At 42.6% G+C, this 14,984-nt stretch overlaps 1 protein-coding gene across 6 annotated transcripts in view; it reads left to right on the top strand.

Annotated features, from left to right (window-relative positions):
* iqsec1b (IQ motif and Sec7 domain ArfGEF 1b) overlaps positions 1–13,166 on the top strand; it is a 204,842-nt gene extending 191,676 nt beyond the window's left edge. For all 6 annotated transcript variants that reach the window (XM_087178921.1, XM_087178920.1, XM_023424628.2 and 3 more), the window contains 9 exons: positions 488–654; positions 1,154–1,293; positions 1,932–1,961; positions 2,162–2,287; positions 2,376–2,475; positions 3,630–3,791; positions 3,918–4,094; positions 5,504–5,553; positions 7,994–13,166. In XM_087178921.1, coding sequence (XP_087035047.1) covers positions 488–654; positions 1,154–1,293; positions 1,932–1,961; positions 2,162–2,287; positions 2,376–2,475; positions 3,630–3,791; positions 3,918–4,094; positions 5,504–5,553; positions 7,994–8,524 — 1,483 coding nt within the window. In that variant the 3' untranslated portion in view covers positions 8,525–13,166. The remainder of the gene's footprint in view (positions 1–487; positions 655–1,153; positions 1,294–1,931; positions 1,962–2,161; positions 2,288–2,375; positions 2,476–3,629; positions 3,792–3,917; positions 4,095–5,503; positions 5,554–7,993) is intronic.
* The last annotated feature ends 1,818 nt before the right edge of the window (positions 13,167–14,984 follow it).

The following is a 14,984-nucleotide window of genomic DNA, read 5'->3' as shown; positions in this document are numbered from 1 at the left end:
TTTGTTCTTCGTTTATTTCCTGCACACCTCTGGTAGAAAGGTGATCTGGTAGCCATGGAGAATCAGCTTCAATCAGCACTGAGCGAAGACACTGTGGCCTCAGTAAACACCACAGTCACTGCTACACTGAGGAGATAATGATAACTGATCATCTGGCACTCGCCTACAGCACAGCGCGGATATGATCACGAGCTCGCTTTATGGCGACTCAGAAAGTTGTTAAATGGCCTGTCTGATGGCTGCAGGCTCTATTGACAGTCTTCAATCACTAGCACTGGCGCATTGTTCTTCTGACTTGAGGCTATGAAGCATTATTTAACTATATATGACCACAGCACAGACAGGGGGAGAGCTCAATATCAATATCAGCATTGATACCGCTGCCCACAAGCGGAACCAATCACTAAACAGGAAGCTTAACTGCTTCACTCTGCCTTGAAGGAGGAAATCTTCATTTCAGTTTCTGTGTCCGATATTCTCTTTGCAGCCAACGCTACTGCATCTGCAACCCCGGTGTGGTGCGGCAGTTCAGGAACCCTGACACCATCTTCATCCTGGCCTTTGCCATCATCCTCCTCAACACAGACATGTACAGCCCCAACGTCAAGCCTGAGAGGAAGATGAAGCTGGAGGACTTTGTGAAGAACCTTCGAGGTAGTTTGTCCTACCCTCCCTGTCACAAAACCAATATTCTCCTGAGACATTACCGCGAGGCATCAAGGATAAAGATTTACCTCAAATTGAGTTTTGTACATGCATTTCGCTTTCATTAATATTTATGGCATAAACTTTTTTTTAATTTTATTTTATAAGTCATGGTCAAGAATGCTTTGCTGTTGAGGCAAAGCACTTTTTAGTTGCCCTCAACAGATTTTGAGGGAATTAAGAGGGAGTTTGTGGCATGGCTAACTCATCTCTCTGCCTATTGGAGTGTCAGTAATTAAAGTACAGTACTGAGTGGAGGAGAACTCACCCTCAGCGAGCTCTGAAGGACGTTTGTGTCCTCACTGCCAGAAATATGCACTGCAGTGTATAAGTAAATTCAGGCGTTCATCAACTCTCATAAATCTGAGTTAATCATTAATCCTTCTCTTTTTTTTCCTCCCTCTCTCTCTCTCTCTCTCTCTCTCTCTCTTTTCCCTCTCATCCTCAGGAGTGGATGATGGGGAGGACATCCCCCGGGAGATGCTGGTAGGGATATATGAGCGGATTCGCAAGCGGGAGCTCAAGACTAATGAAGACCATGTGTCCCAGGTTCAGAAAGTGGAAAAACTCATTGTTGGAAAGAAGCCGGTAAGCTTGAGTTTGCCCTTGGGCTCCTGCATGTAGAGTGTGACTACTTTTATCTTGCCCTCTCTTCAAGACCTGAATCTAGCAGAGAGCATGCAGAACCAAATTACCCAATGTACCTCTAATCTGTCGCAGAGAGCGTGAGCTTACCCGCAGCCAACCTCCTCTGAAGAGGAAAAGAAATGAAAGCGCATTCTTTATCTGAACCTGCTTTCTCCACTGTGTGACACATCAATTCTTCAGGGCCGGAGACCTTCGTGCTGAATGACTGTAATATGTCTTTTGCCCAGAGTGCCAGCCAAGAAAAGTGCTCCCTGACAAGCTCTGTAATAATAAATAAGATTAACAACAATCAGGAAGGTGTTCAATTGGACCTGGATGACCTCTTCATCAAATTACCTTCACTTTAGTGACACAAATCAGCAGAAGTCCAAGGAACCTTGACGTTATCATGATCATTTAGGTTGACACAAACTGGAGACACAACATATTAAAAGGAAAGATTTTAAATGTATCTCCTGTATTTATTGTTGAACATTAAGTGGAATGTCTTCTCTTTGGTGTATCGGGAATGTGAAAGTTCCCGAACGTGTTCACTGATCCCTGTAGAATGACTCTTGTATGTATCGCTCACTCCGTAGATCGGCTCTTTACACCACGGTCTGGGCTGTGTAAGTATTACTCTTTCTTTCATCTACATCTCACGGTTGAGAGGAATTATTTGTAAAACACCCAGAGGCTTCATGAAACAGATGTAACGACTGTGGATTTTAGAAAGTGCTATTTTTGTTCGTCAGTACCTTGAAAGCCGTCTGCGAGGCACCGAGAGACCGGGCTCAGAAACAGTGATGGTGTTTTTTTGTGTGTGCAGGTTCTATCGCTGCCCCACCGGAGGCTGGTGTGTTACTGCAGACTTTTTGAAGTGCCCGACCCCAACAAACCACAAAAGCTGGGCCTGCACCAAAGGGAGATCTTCCTCTTTAATGACCTGCTTGTGGTACGGCAGGTGTTATTCTTCCAGCGCACTGAGAACACATTACTCTCAAAGAGTCCAAATGACATTATATGTCCTGCTTCTTTCATAGGTTACCAAAATTTTCCAGAAGAAGAAGAACTCAGTGACGTACAGCTTTCGGCAGTCCTTCTCACTTTATGGCATGCAAGTGCTGCTCTTTGAGAATCAGTGTAAGTAACATGGAGATTGTTTGTTTATGCTTCAAATCAAGGTTATAACAGTTTTTATTTTGTTTTCAATTTCAGTTTAGTTTTAATTCATTTTTAAAGCACGTTTGCTTGGTTAGTTTTTAGTTTGAGTTGAGTTTTTATTAGCTTCAGTGTTAGATTTAGTTTTTTTGTAAGATGTAATATAACATATGATATTGTATATGTAATATATGATTCAAAAAGGTCAGAAAAAGTAATGTGTTTAAAACTCAACTAATCATCAAACCATTTTAGAAATGTATTCACTTCGCATTGACATTAACCAAAAAAAAATCAACTGGACACAACAACAACAGAATATAAAATGAAGATATGGGCACAATATGGAAACAATCAACACAATATGAAGCCTGAAGTGCAGAATGTGTGTCGTCGTGCTTCTGAGGTGAGAGGCAGGTCGAGTCAATCTGAGAAAAAAACATGAGACTCAACAACCCAACCAAACGCAGGAGGTTCGATTCATTTAAATAAACCAACTCAACATTAGTTGGACTTTCCAGCTCCAGTCGTAGGTGCTGCAGCTGCGTGGCTCATCACTGCACTTATTTAACAATAAAATACTTGACATCGTTAATACAGTGATTTCATATTCACACAAAGTACTGTAAGTTTATGTATGAAATAAACTGACAAAGACCAACATTAAAGATGTTTTCTCCACAATTTTAGTTTATTTCAGTTAGTTATGTAAACACAATACAGTTTCAATTCGTTATAGTTTCTTTATAAAGCCTTGTTTGTATCTTTATTTCAGTTAAGGAAAAAAAAAGTTTTCACGTCTTGTTTTCGTTATTTCATTGCTTCAGATGAACTGGTCTGTGTCGTCTGAGTGAGGAAATGCCTGTTTTAAGGGTCACGCTCACGCAGGGCAGAAAGGCTGCTGTCATAGAGAGGCACAGCACACAGTGAATTTTACAAACGGGAATAACAGCATACACTTTCATACAAGCATGGTATCTTGCGCACCGAGCCGATCGCTACATTAAGTGGGCGTGCTTGTCTGATTTCACCCTCATGGTGGCATTAGTTCTGTCAGTTGTTAAAAGACCCTAGTTTTGTGCTCTGTGTGTTTTGTCTGGACAGGGCTTTAAAGTCTTGATATCTTCACTCTTTAGATTATCCCAACGGAGTCCGTCTGACCTCGGCCATTCCAGGAGCTGACATCAAAGTCCTCATCAACTTTAATGCACCCAACCCTCAGGACCGCAAAAAGTTCACAGATGATCTGCGAGAATCAATCGCTGAAGTCCAAGAGATGGAGAAGTATCGGATAGAGTGTGAGCAAGAGTTTCCTTTTTACAAGGACATTTGGCTTTGTTCAATCCAATCTGACTCATTCACCTTGGTAAAAAATATCATATGTGGACAAATGGAGTCAGCTTTGCTTATGTTTCCCTCCACAGCGGAGCTTGAAAAACAGAAGGGGGTGGTGAGGCCCAGCATGTCCCAGAGTTCTGGGTTAAAGAAGGACACGGGAAACGGCAACCTGAGCCGAGCGAGCCTTGACGACAGCTACGCCATTGGTGAAGGTTTGAAGAGGAGCGCCCTGAGCAGCTCCCTACGTGACCTCTCAGATGCAGGTAAAAAGGGGGGGGTTGCCATGGTAACACACTATGTAACGTCTCATCCCTGCGCTAGACAAAGTACAGTGTATACCCGAGCTGAATGCTGGCATGACACTGCTCACATCTCTTTGGATGTTAATTGTTCTGGAAAGTCGGAAGAGGTCGTGTTCCTGTTGCCGCACAGGTTTGATTCGGGTGGTATCCACGGCAACTGTCCTGCCAAAGCAGAGTCTCTGAGTGAGGCCACCGGTGAAGCAAGGGAGATAGTGACGGCTGTGTTTGCTAATGGACCAAGGTGTAATTTACTAGAGGCTATCCACTAATAATCCTGTGTCACCAGCAGGGGAGGAGACAGTGCTATGTAGGTCACTGCAATCAATTTGAGCGTCTTAGCGGTAAGAGGAATTAATGTTGTGCAGTTGATTCAGACGGGGTGTAGAGAGTCGCCTCCACAGTGCACAAACACACTCAGTGACCTCAGCGCTGGGTTTAGACTAGTGAAGCAACATCACAGAATGAAATGAAGACGGTTGTTCTGGATCCATGTATTTTAGCGGTGGCTTTTATAGAGCACGATCAGTACCGTATGTTTCAGGCCTGTGTTTTCTTTCAGAGTTGTTTAAGGATCACAGTGTCCCTGAAATGAAATTGACACGGTTTGCAGTTGGCTTTGGTGTGTGTAAAGGAGTCTGGTATTGATACATCTTCCTCTGCCTTTTAAGGGTAACTGTGCCTTCTGTGGCTCTTGATTAGCCCTGTCGAGTTGAAGAAAATAACCCTGTTGATGTCATAGTGATGTCATCAGAGTAATCTCACCTTGGTCTTAGAGACTACAAATTTTTAACACAAAGCTTCCATTAGAAACTGGAGGCGTGGAGTTTGACATGACAATCACATGAAAAATCACATGAAAAATGCTGTTAGTTGCATTGTGGGAAATGTAAGATCCAGTGTTTTTGGAGTGAGACTCTGGACCAAAACTCAGGACTTACTGTATATAGCGCTCTTTTAGTCTTATCAACCAGTCAAAGCGCCACATTCACCCACTGATATACACACTCAGCCACACCTTGCCCAAGAACACTTTGACATGTGGACTGGAGCCGCGAGATTGCAAGTCTTTTACTAATGGGATGGTGTCCTGCCAGCTGTGCCTGAAGTCGCTGTGTAGACACCTTAAGAGATTAGCTGGAGTTTCCCAGAGGCTGAGCTTGTTGTGGAGTTGTAGCAGTGACTCGCTTCTTCCCCTTTCTTTAGTCCTTACTCACCTCCCTCTGCCAGTCTGCCAGTCTGCTGCTAGTTAGTCATGTGCCATCTTCGTCACCTTAGAGAACTAGTGTCCTCCCATACTAGACACGGGGATGTGTGCACCTTCACGTGTTTACCAGGCGTGTCTAATCTGTCATGTTACATGTTCTGGGCAGGCAAGCGTGGGAGACGCAGCAGTGCAGGATCACTAGACAGCAATATGGAAGTAAGTAGGACGCAACTGATGTCGAGCTGTCCTCTGACTTTATGTTGTTCATCCTGAACACACAAGTCTCTGTGTTATTGTTTCTCTGTACTTTTGAGTTCTCTTCTCTGCTTTGGTGTTTTTGTTGTGAGCACCTTGGACACCATGCATGCACCGGGCTGAGCGGGAATGATCGGCTGTGGCTAACCCTTCATGTACACAGCATGGCATGACTAACAATAGCGCTGCTCCATGTTGATGTTAGACCCTCACCTTTGAGTCACCCTCTCTTGTTCATTGGGTTAGATTTTTAGCCATTTTCTGAGTTTTGTCTCCTTTGTGTTCATTCAAAGTTAACCTGGCTGTGCTTTAGCTCCAGCTCCTGCATGCTCACAGTTTGAAGTGACTGACTCGCACTGCTTCCTTTTATTGACCCCTGACCTTGTCGCACTTAGACACCAGTGTACTGCAGTGAAAGAATCTGAGCCAGACAAGCCAGACAAGGTGTGTGACCAGGGCCATTTGTATGTGGCTAACTGAGTTAGCTTGATTGATTGTTGATAATTTGACACAAGTCTGAATTTTCAGTGCTAGTTTGAATGTGAAGCTGTCGTCACAACAGGACCGTAAAGGCTCCATATTATAGAAAGTGATATTTCCATGTCTTTTTGGAAATGCACACAGTCTGTATCCAAAAATGTGGCTGTCAGGAGTCCCTTAACTTTTGATGTCACAACCATACGGTCATCGTCCTCAGCCATGTCCCCAGCAAGGTCCACACAGACTTACTGTCCAACCTTTTTTTATTGGTGGTGTTTTAAACATTAATGACACAACACCAGAAGGTCATTGCATCACTGAGCAAGCAAAGTACAAGACATAAAATCAGAGGAAAACACTGTCAGGAAGCCAAAACATTACTGCACAGGGAGACCAAATTTGACCATCTGGCTCTTTTCAGTTCTGACTGCCCAGGACCTGGTCACTCAGAAAACAGTCAGTCAATCAGGTGGGCGGCTCAGAGACCGAAACAAAACACCTTGTTCTTGCTAGAGCTTCATAAAGAAGCGCGAGGAGATGTAAAACTATATTGAGATGTTTTTTTGGTTCTTAAATAAACAAATATATTTTTCTTATGGATCAAGTGTAAACTGGGACCTTTAAAGGATAAGGCTGTCACTTTTTTATATTTTTCTTCCTGTCAACAAAACCCACAAAAAGACCAAAACTAATAATGTGTTAGTCTATCTGTCAGTACTTTCCACACTGTCTGTGGTACTCAGCCTGAAGCTCATTAGTTCCTGTTTGAAATGTAAATATAAAAAAAAATGTATTCATCTAATCTTTATTTCCTGACATAGCTGGGCACTGTAGGTTACTGAATAATCCTCAATAAATATCAGAGTTTAATTAAGCTACCTGTTAGCTGACTAACATGTTAGCCTGAATCAGTTAGGCACATGAAGAACTAGGCCCTGGTCCCTGTATCGTTTGGCTTAGAGACTGGTGGAGTGATCAGTGATCAGGATATATGAGGGGACTCAACAGGACCCACACACACTCCATATTGTTTTGGGTTTCTAATTGTTAGCACTCAGGATGCTAGCACTACAAGAACACGTGAACGCATCATAATTCAAGACTGTGGATATTTTTGGTGAACAGTTCAGTTTGCATGAAGTGCATGGCTCTGAAATATTTGCTTGATTTCTTTAACATAAACCCTTTTTTTTTACTGTTCTGTATTTATCTTGTTAAACTGTGTTTCTGTGCTTTAGGTCCTCATAAAAAAAAAAAATCCTGTGAAGATTTTTTTTGTTTGTCTTGCTGAGCTGGGATTTAGAAACATCAGCACGTGTCAATTAAGTCAGTAGTGCACTTACAGTGAACCTAAACATGACAGCTCAGGATGGTAATGCACGCAAATGTGTGTACTGTATACAGTCTGCTGTGTCACATTTTTATTTAAAGGATCCAAACTGGGGGCATGTGAATATTAAATAGGATACCGTAACCTTGGAAACCAGATATAATAGTGACAGGAATTCACAACAGTATCAGCAGGCAAAGCGAGTCTAAAGACTTAGAAGCTGTCTGTTCATGACAGAGCAGATACGCCGACTCTCACAAGCTCAGCAAGCAAAGCCTCCGAACCGTTAAAAGAGAGTCGAGCGTGAGATGTTAGCATGGATAGACAAACAAAGGCAGTGAGCGGCAAAAAGAAATGGAGACGCTTTTCCACAAGGCAAGACAAGCAATCACATGAGATTTGAGATCAGCTGTAGCTGGTCATGCAGGTAGTTCTGCTGTGTTTCCACTTCCACAAATATGTTTTCTGTCGGCGTAAAACTGCAGAAATTAGAATCTGCAGTAAGTATATTTCGACTTTTTCTGCTGTTTCCCACTGGATAGCAGGAGTGGACTGTCTGCTGTTGTGTTCTGACTGTCCTCTCTCTTTCAGGGGTCCATCATTAGCAGTCCTCACATGCGGCGGAGAACCCCCTCCAGCCGAGACTGCCCGTCCCGCCACAGCGGCCAGTCCCTGCCCAACTCCTCCTCTCTGCTCGGATCTTTGTTTGGCACCAGGCGTGTGAAGTCCCCCAGCCCCACCCCTCAGGCCCTGCACCCCACCCTCATCTCCCACACCCCGCACCCCGCCAATCTGCACCACACGGCCCGGGTCGAGACGGACACGCCGGGCCCCATGCACCCACACCACGCCCAGTTCTGCCACATGACCCAGAACCCCCCGCCTTACCACCACCACCACCACTACCACCCGCCGGCCCACTTGCAGAACCCTCCACACCAATTCCACCCGGCCTCATCTCACGGCCAGCAGCCGCCCTACCCACCTCACACGCAGCACGGCCACGGGAGCCACTCCTCCCACCCTCCTCATGGCTCACACCACCATGGCCCGCCACCACCACCCTCCCAGGCCTCCAGCAGCACCAAGCCCAAGCACAGTGGCATCAGTACGGTGGTGTGAGGCGGCACAGGGGCCCTTCTGGGCTCTCCTACTGAACTTTGATTTTGTTCCTCCGAGGCTCTCGGCTGATGAGACGGTCACACTGTGCATCACCGGTCTGGGGATGTGAAGCCAGACGAGATCCTGTGTCTCCTTCAGCATTTTTTGTTATGCTCGTCACGGGGGGCAGTCTATTCAACCCAAACACATTTATTTTCCTGTTGCTCCTTTCATTTTCGTTTCAGGTCATAAATCATGTCTGACTGCTTCATGAGCAGCAGACGACAACGCGAGAGCATGCACAAAGACCACAACTACTGTTCCTCCTCAGTAAAGTAAAGAACATGATCAAATATCTCACTTACTAGTATTTTACAGAAGAAGTAAACAGTAATCTAAACTTCAATGTCTACAAAGTGATTTAATCTAGTGTGAGAGTGTTTTGGCTGAACAGAGACAGACGGACGGACAGACAGACAGACAGACAGACAGGTGGTCTGCCTCAGCAGTAGCTGTAGGAGTATTTAATGTAGCAGTAGCTCACAGTGCACTGTGATATCTCTGTTAGCAGTGATAAATGTGCCAATTATTGAAGCATTTACTAATTTAGTCACAAAAATCGCTTTATGTATATTGTGCATAGTATTTTGTAAAATAATAATATCAGCTGTTATTATAATTATTATTATTACAGAACAATTAAACATCAATTAAAACTCTCAGTATTATACTCGCACATAGGTGGCGTAGTTTCACTGTTAAGAAACCAATCAAAGCTTTTATTAGTTAGGTAATTCAGTAAGCTGGAACACTACTGTAAATGGTTGCCTTTGAGTTAGAACTCTGTTAAGATTGACGAGGGCTGGTGCACAAGCAGCGTGCACACAGTCTCATCCACTGCACTTCATCGGTTCAGACTCATCTCTCTCGCTCTGGAGAAAGGAAGCCACAGCGAGCTGCTGAGCAGACAGATTCATCTGAATGTCCACCCTTCAAGAGTGGCTGCTTGTCCACAGTCTTTTTTTTTTTTAACTATTTTTTTAGAGTCCAATAAACACTAAGAAATGCCCTATATGTTCTACTGCACCCTGGTGGGATTCCTTCAGTCTGTTTTGCAGGAAGAGGAGGAGGAGGAGGAGGTGGTTCACAATGTTTTTCATAGGAACTGAAGGAGTCTGTGCAAACTGTGTAGCAGGGAAACAGCAACATGACTGTCCAAGTGTCTCTCCTGATACGGAAGCTCTCAGCTGGCTGAGTGTGCCCTGTTCCCTCCATAGTTTCGTTGTGTGTCTGTCGAGCAGCGAGTGCGTCGAGCAGCGCTGTTCACTCCCTCCATCGGACATTTTCTCGGAGCCACACAGATGCCACAGTACAGAAATCAATAATTATCACTATGTGATGGTGATAGCATTCTTACGCTTCACTCACCACAAATGGCAGTTTTATATCAATCGTTGTTCTGACATATTATGGGATGTGCTGGTTGTACCTTCCGGCCATCCTGAGCACAGTATCTGTTGTGTGTGTGTGTGTGTGTGTGTGTGCAGAGCGGAGGCAGAGGGCTGGTGTGCCGGAGCACATGTTCTGTTGGAAGTGATAGACACAGCACTTGTTTTACTTAGTTGATATCAAAGGCAGAAGTTAGTCTGCATCTGCTTAAAGACTGAGATGGAATTTTTAACTTGTGCAATATGTATTTACTTTTTTGTCTAAGAGCAATTACAAATTAGTGGTTGTTCCATTTTGTTTAGTTCTGTTGAGTTTGTCTTTTTTTTTCCCTCCAGAGTCCTTTGTCATTTCTTCCTCAATGTATCACTGAAGTGCAAGTATCCACATTGATTTCGACTGGACTTTCCATACCGATAGAATGTCAGAGAAGAAGAATGTCAAAGAAAATAGTTGCATGTAACAATGTATTTTCAGGCTATTTTATAACCATTGTGTATTCCCAAACTATATCAGAGTTACAGTCCACAGTTGTTCAAAATGAATGGTAGAATATTTTTGACTTCTTCAATTACATCTAACTGAAGTCCGCTATGTATCTGTGTCACTCTAGACGATAACCAAATCTGTATCTTCTCCTGATCCACATACCGTAGTTTAATGGATCTTGGTGAACAGCAGCAGTTAAAGCTGCCACATCTGTATCACAGCTGTAAGAGGCCAACAAAAAAAAAAAGTTTTTTACAGCTGGCATGAGGAAGTATATACTCTTGTCATTTGGAAATCAAAGTGCTAATTGACAGACAGCTTTGAGTATAATGAATGACTTCATATTTATCATCTGTCTCTGTCAATGGCTCACACATTACTGTTGTTAAGTGATATTCAGTAGATCAGTATTCTTAAATAGAAATACTTCTTTCCTCAAGGTTCAAGTTTTCAAGGCACCACCTTCTAATAATGCCTCCTTTATAATGGGTAATCTAATACTCTCTACTAATCTAATGAATCAATTAAGTTAATTAACTGTCAACTTTATGAATGGTTAATAAATCCTGATGCTTTATACGTCCATAAGAAGCCATTGACAAGAACATATGGGTTACCAAGTTCTGAAAACGTCCCCTAGCCTGGAGTTTATCCTCCAGCAAATGTTATTAAATCATCTACAGTTATAAATGTTTTAGTTTCCAATAATCCATCCAGTCTGCAGTTGTAAATGTTAATAAGATATTGTTATATAGATCTTAGATCAAGAAGTTAAAGGGAACCCTGTGGAGTGTTTGACCTCTAGTAGCACTGTGGAGCAACGTTCACACCAGTGGCTCCCTGTTTTGTTCCTATTGTGCACGCACACAAGAAAACACATACGTGCTCTCGAGCACACGGAGGATGTAATTCACATTCCCGTTTTCCCAGTCGCACACCGGTCCGCTGATCGACAGTTGGCAGAAGGAGCATAGCAAAGCGCGGGCAAAGGCAGCGAAGAAGACGAAGAAGCAAACATGAATGTAAACGTTGCACAATGTAAAATATGCCACAAAATCAGCTTTGTAAATATTTGATGAGGAAGAGAATGCACACAAGCACACACAATTACTGAATGTAAAGGTAAGATGGGGCAGCTTTAAGTGGTCAGTCTTCATGATGAACTGAAGAGCTAAACTAACTAAAAAACATCAAGCACATGTCATGCTGGCCCGGGTTTCCCTCAAGTCCCACAGTAAATATATTTACTGACATCAGCTGTTGCTTAGGCCGTCCTCCACTAACTAAATTAAACAGAGACACTTTGAGATCTTTGTGGAAAACCTTGCTGGAGGAGGATGAACACTTGCAAAAGAGATTTTTCACAACCTGGCAATGCAGATGTACTTATCAATGGCTTATTACTAATCTACAAAGCATCAGTATTTAATTGCCATTAATGAAACCACCTGTAAATTGTTTATGAATGGTGTCTAATTAGAAAGTGGAACCATTTTCAAAATATCTCATGATCCAAAATGTTTTTTGCAGTACTTTATGTGCTGTAGGTTACTCTACAGTTTAATATTTGACTCTTTATCTGTCAAATATGCTGCTTGTACATGATTTTAATTCAGTGTAGTTTACGACCTACGGAGTCAGGAAAGTGCCAATATTGCTTGGTCATTAAATTTTAAAATCAGTTTTATACTAAATAAATTGGGGACCAAATTCAACCGACCCACCACAACCCCACGTTTGACCAATCAGAAATTCTGTCATCAGACCAGCAGCTGATTACTAACTAGTCATCATGGAACAACGGTGCGGACACTAGCTGAGAAGAAGCGTAGCTTTTATTTAATATCGATAGTTCGATAAAAAATGTCTAATCAAAGTGTTTTCAGTCACACCCCTCTTCCTTCAGAAGACTGATCTATTGTCAGACCTGCCCAGATTCTGTGTGAGGTGCTTTGTCGCATGCCATTGATGCCTACCGTCTCTTTTCCTTTTCTTTTCTTTTCTCTTTTTCCTTTCTGTAACTGTCGTTCTGTTGAGCAGCAGGCTTGACCTGAACCTAAACTTTCAGTGTAGTTTTGATTTCTCTGACTGATGCTTGTTTACATTTAGATGATTTCTGGCCTGCTTGTGTGTGTCTTCATTTAAAGTTGTGTCATTCTACTCCGGCATGCATTTCACCTCTATTTTCACTGTACAATATAAAGACATTGCAGTATACTGCTGAGTGTAAATAGCAAATCCATCTTGGGAAATCTAATGTTACTTGATGAAGTAAAGAGGGTTTGAAAGGGAGGAAACGTTTTAAGGGTGGGTGGGAAGTAAAGAATGAGAAAACATATGTAAATACTCTGTAAATTATTATTATTATTATTACTACTACTACTACTACTACTCAGTGTCTGCAGTTACATTGAAGGTGCATTCCTGCTCCCCTCTGATATTTACATAATCATCAAACTGCTTCTCTCTGCCTCCGTCAGGACTGAATTATCATAGGATCTAGAGATGAACAGCCAACTGTTACACAGTTAACACCGCTTCTGACTTATGTCCTGGGACACTCCTGTTCTCTCACACTCACAGCCCACTTTTGAAGTCAAAGGGAAGGGAGGAGTGCTCTTATTTTATTATGCATTCTGTTTCTAAGTAGACAAAACCCTATTGATGTAAAACTAGTACTGTGACAATGTTGAGAACGCAAAATAAAGCGATATACTGTAAAATCTGAGCTGCTTCTGAGTCTCCCTGCTTTGTCCATTTCTTGGTCGCGGTTCAATGACTTAGTGGGCCAGATGGGCAAACTAATTATGCATTTTATGACTAAAGCATGAAAGTTTCAGCATCTAATCTACATACCCCAAGGTTTTAATTCAGACATGGAGGCACTTTGTATATAAGCACTGCATTTTTCTGGTTTTTGCCCCATCACTCTCTGTAATAATCATGTATATCTTTGCCAAAATTGCATTTTTGTTCAAAAAAAAAATACTTATTTGCTGCTATGGCCATGTAACATAATTTTGCTTAGACCACCATATTTGCCAGGGGACTGCGGGCCCCTTCATTTCCAGGTGTTAAGGTAGCTATAGCTCGTTAAAAACACTGAAAACTTCTGCTGTGTGTTCTATGAAGTTACATGACTAGCTAACACATTAGCTAACATTCTAATCAGAAGCTAGCATGCTAGTTGGGTCTGGGACACACTCATTACTCCGGGGGGCTCTGCCCTGTCCCAGGGGTCACATCTGGAAGGCCTCCACATCTGAAAATAAACTTCATGGTTTATAGAAGCAGTGGAGAAAGTTTCATGCTTCAGTCATAAAATGCACAATAACCTTCCATATACAAGCTAATCTGCTGCAATAACTGGGTAAGTCTAACCACACCTTCTGTGAGCTTTTCCATCTACATGTGGTGCCTGTGACCTTTCCTAGAGTCCTAACCTGTACTCATAGTTCTAAGTGGAGGAAGTAGGTGTTACCTATTCATTCAATTCAATGTTTTTAATCTATCTATCTATCTATCTATCTATCTATCTATCTATCTATCTATCTATCTATCTATCTATCTATTGCCTAAAACTGTCAAATAAGTAAAATTGGTTCTAAAAACAATGTGATGTGTAATTTGTGCGTAATTGCCAAATAGAAACTTGACCCTTGGCCGTCAGGTCCTGCTGCACCCTTTCCATAATGCACTCAGTAACATCTTTTGTTAGACCCTCCCTGAATAAAAACTCACACCCACAGTTTGTGACATAGGCTTTCTATCATAAACGCGTCGTCTCCTGGCTCAAGCTAAAATAACCCTGATGACATCATTTGGGTTTTTTTCTCTCTGACTTGATGACGCTCCCTTCGGAGCCAAAGAAGACAACATACAGCTATTTTCACAGGGTGGGTACACCCCGTGACGAGTGGCCTAAATTAAACTCTGGGTGTATTATTGGTGGAATTCCCCTTTAAAATCCCAACAAACATTTCCTGAGGACAAAACATCTGTGTTCTCTACAGTGCTGCCCTAAAGTGACACAACCATGTTTGTGTTTTACTCCACCCTCAGCTATCCGACAACACAGAGGCCTCCTTCAGAGACAGTGAGGCGTTAGTATCAACCTAAACAAAATTCTCTGGTCGTCGTCACTGCTGATGAAGGTCAAAGCAGCAGCACACTAATTCTTTTCTTGGTGTTGCACAGCCAACACGCCTGGCTGCTCGCCTGACTGTGGCAGGTGGTCTGAGTGACAGTGTGCCCTGTTTGTCTGTCTGGCCCTTGAGGTTGGAGCTAAAAATAGATCACAGCTTTGAGGGCCACACCATTATTGTCAGCAGGACGACGTCACCGTGCAGCTGGGACGGACCAACACACGGCTTCATTTCCTCTGCCAGCAAACTATGGTTTGTATTATACAACTGTTTAGTCAGTGATACTTAAACTAGGGTTAGTGTTAGACCACTTATTTATTTATTTATTCATTTATTTATATATGTTTTCTTTTTTCATTTTTACACCTTTTAAAGTCTTTGTTTTGTGGCTGAAAGTTCTT

This window comes from Seriola lalandi, unplaced genomic scaffold, assembly GCF_002814215.2.
Source record: "Seriola lalandi dorsalis isolate HSWRI2012SDOR001 ecotype SW California unplaced genomic scaffold, Sedor1 jcf7180002054748, whole genome shotgun sequence".
NCBI classification, from domain to species: Eukaryota; Metazoa; Chordata; class Actinopteri; order Carangiformes; family Carangidae; genus Seriola; species Seriola lalandi.
This window is presented reverse-complemented; position numbering and strand designations above follow the sequence as displayed.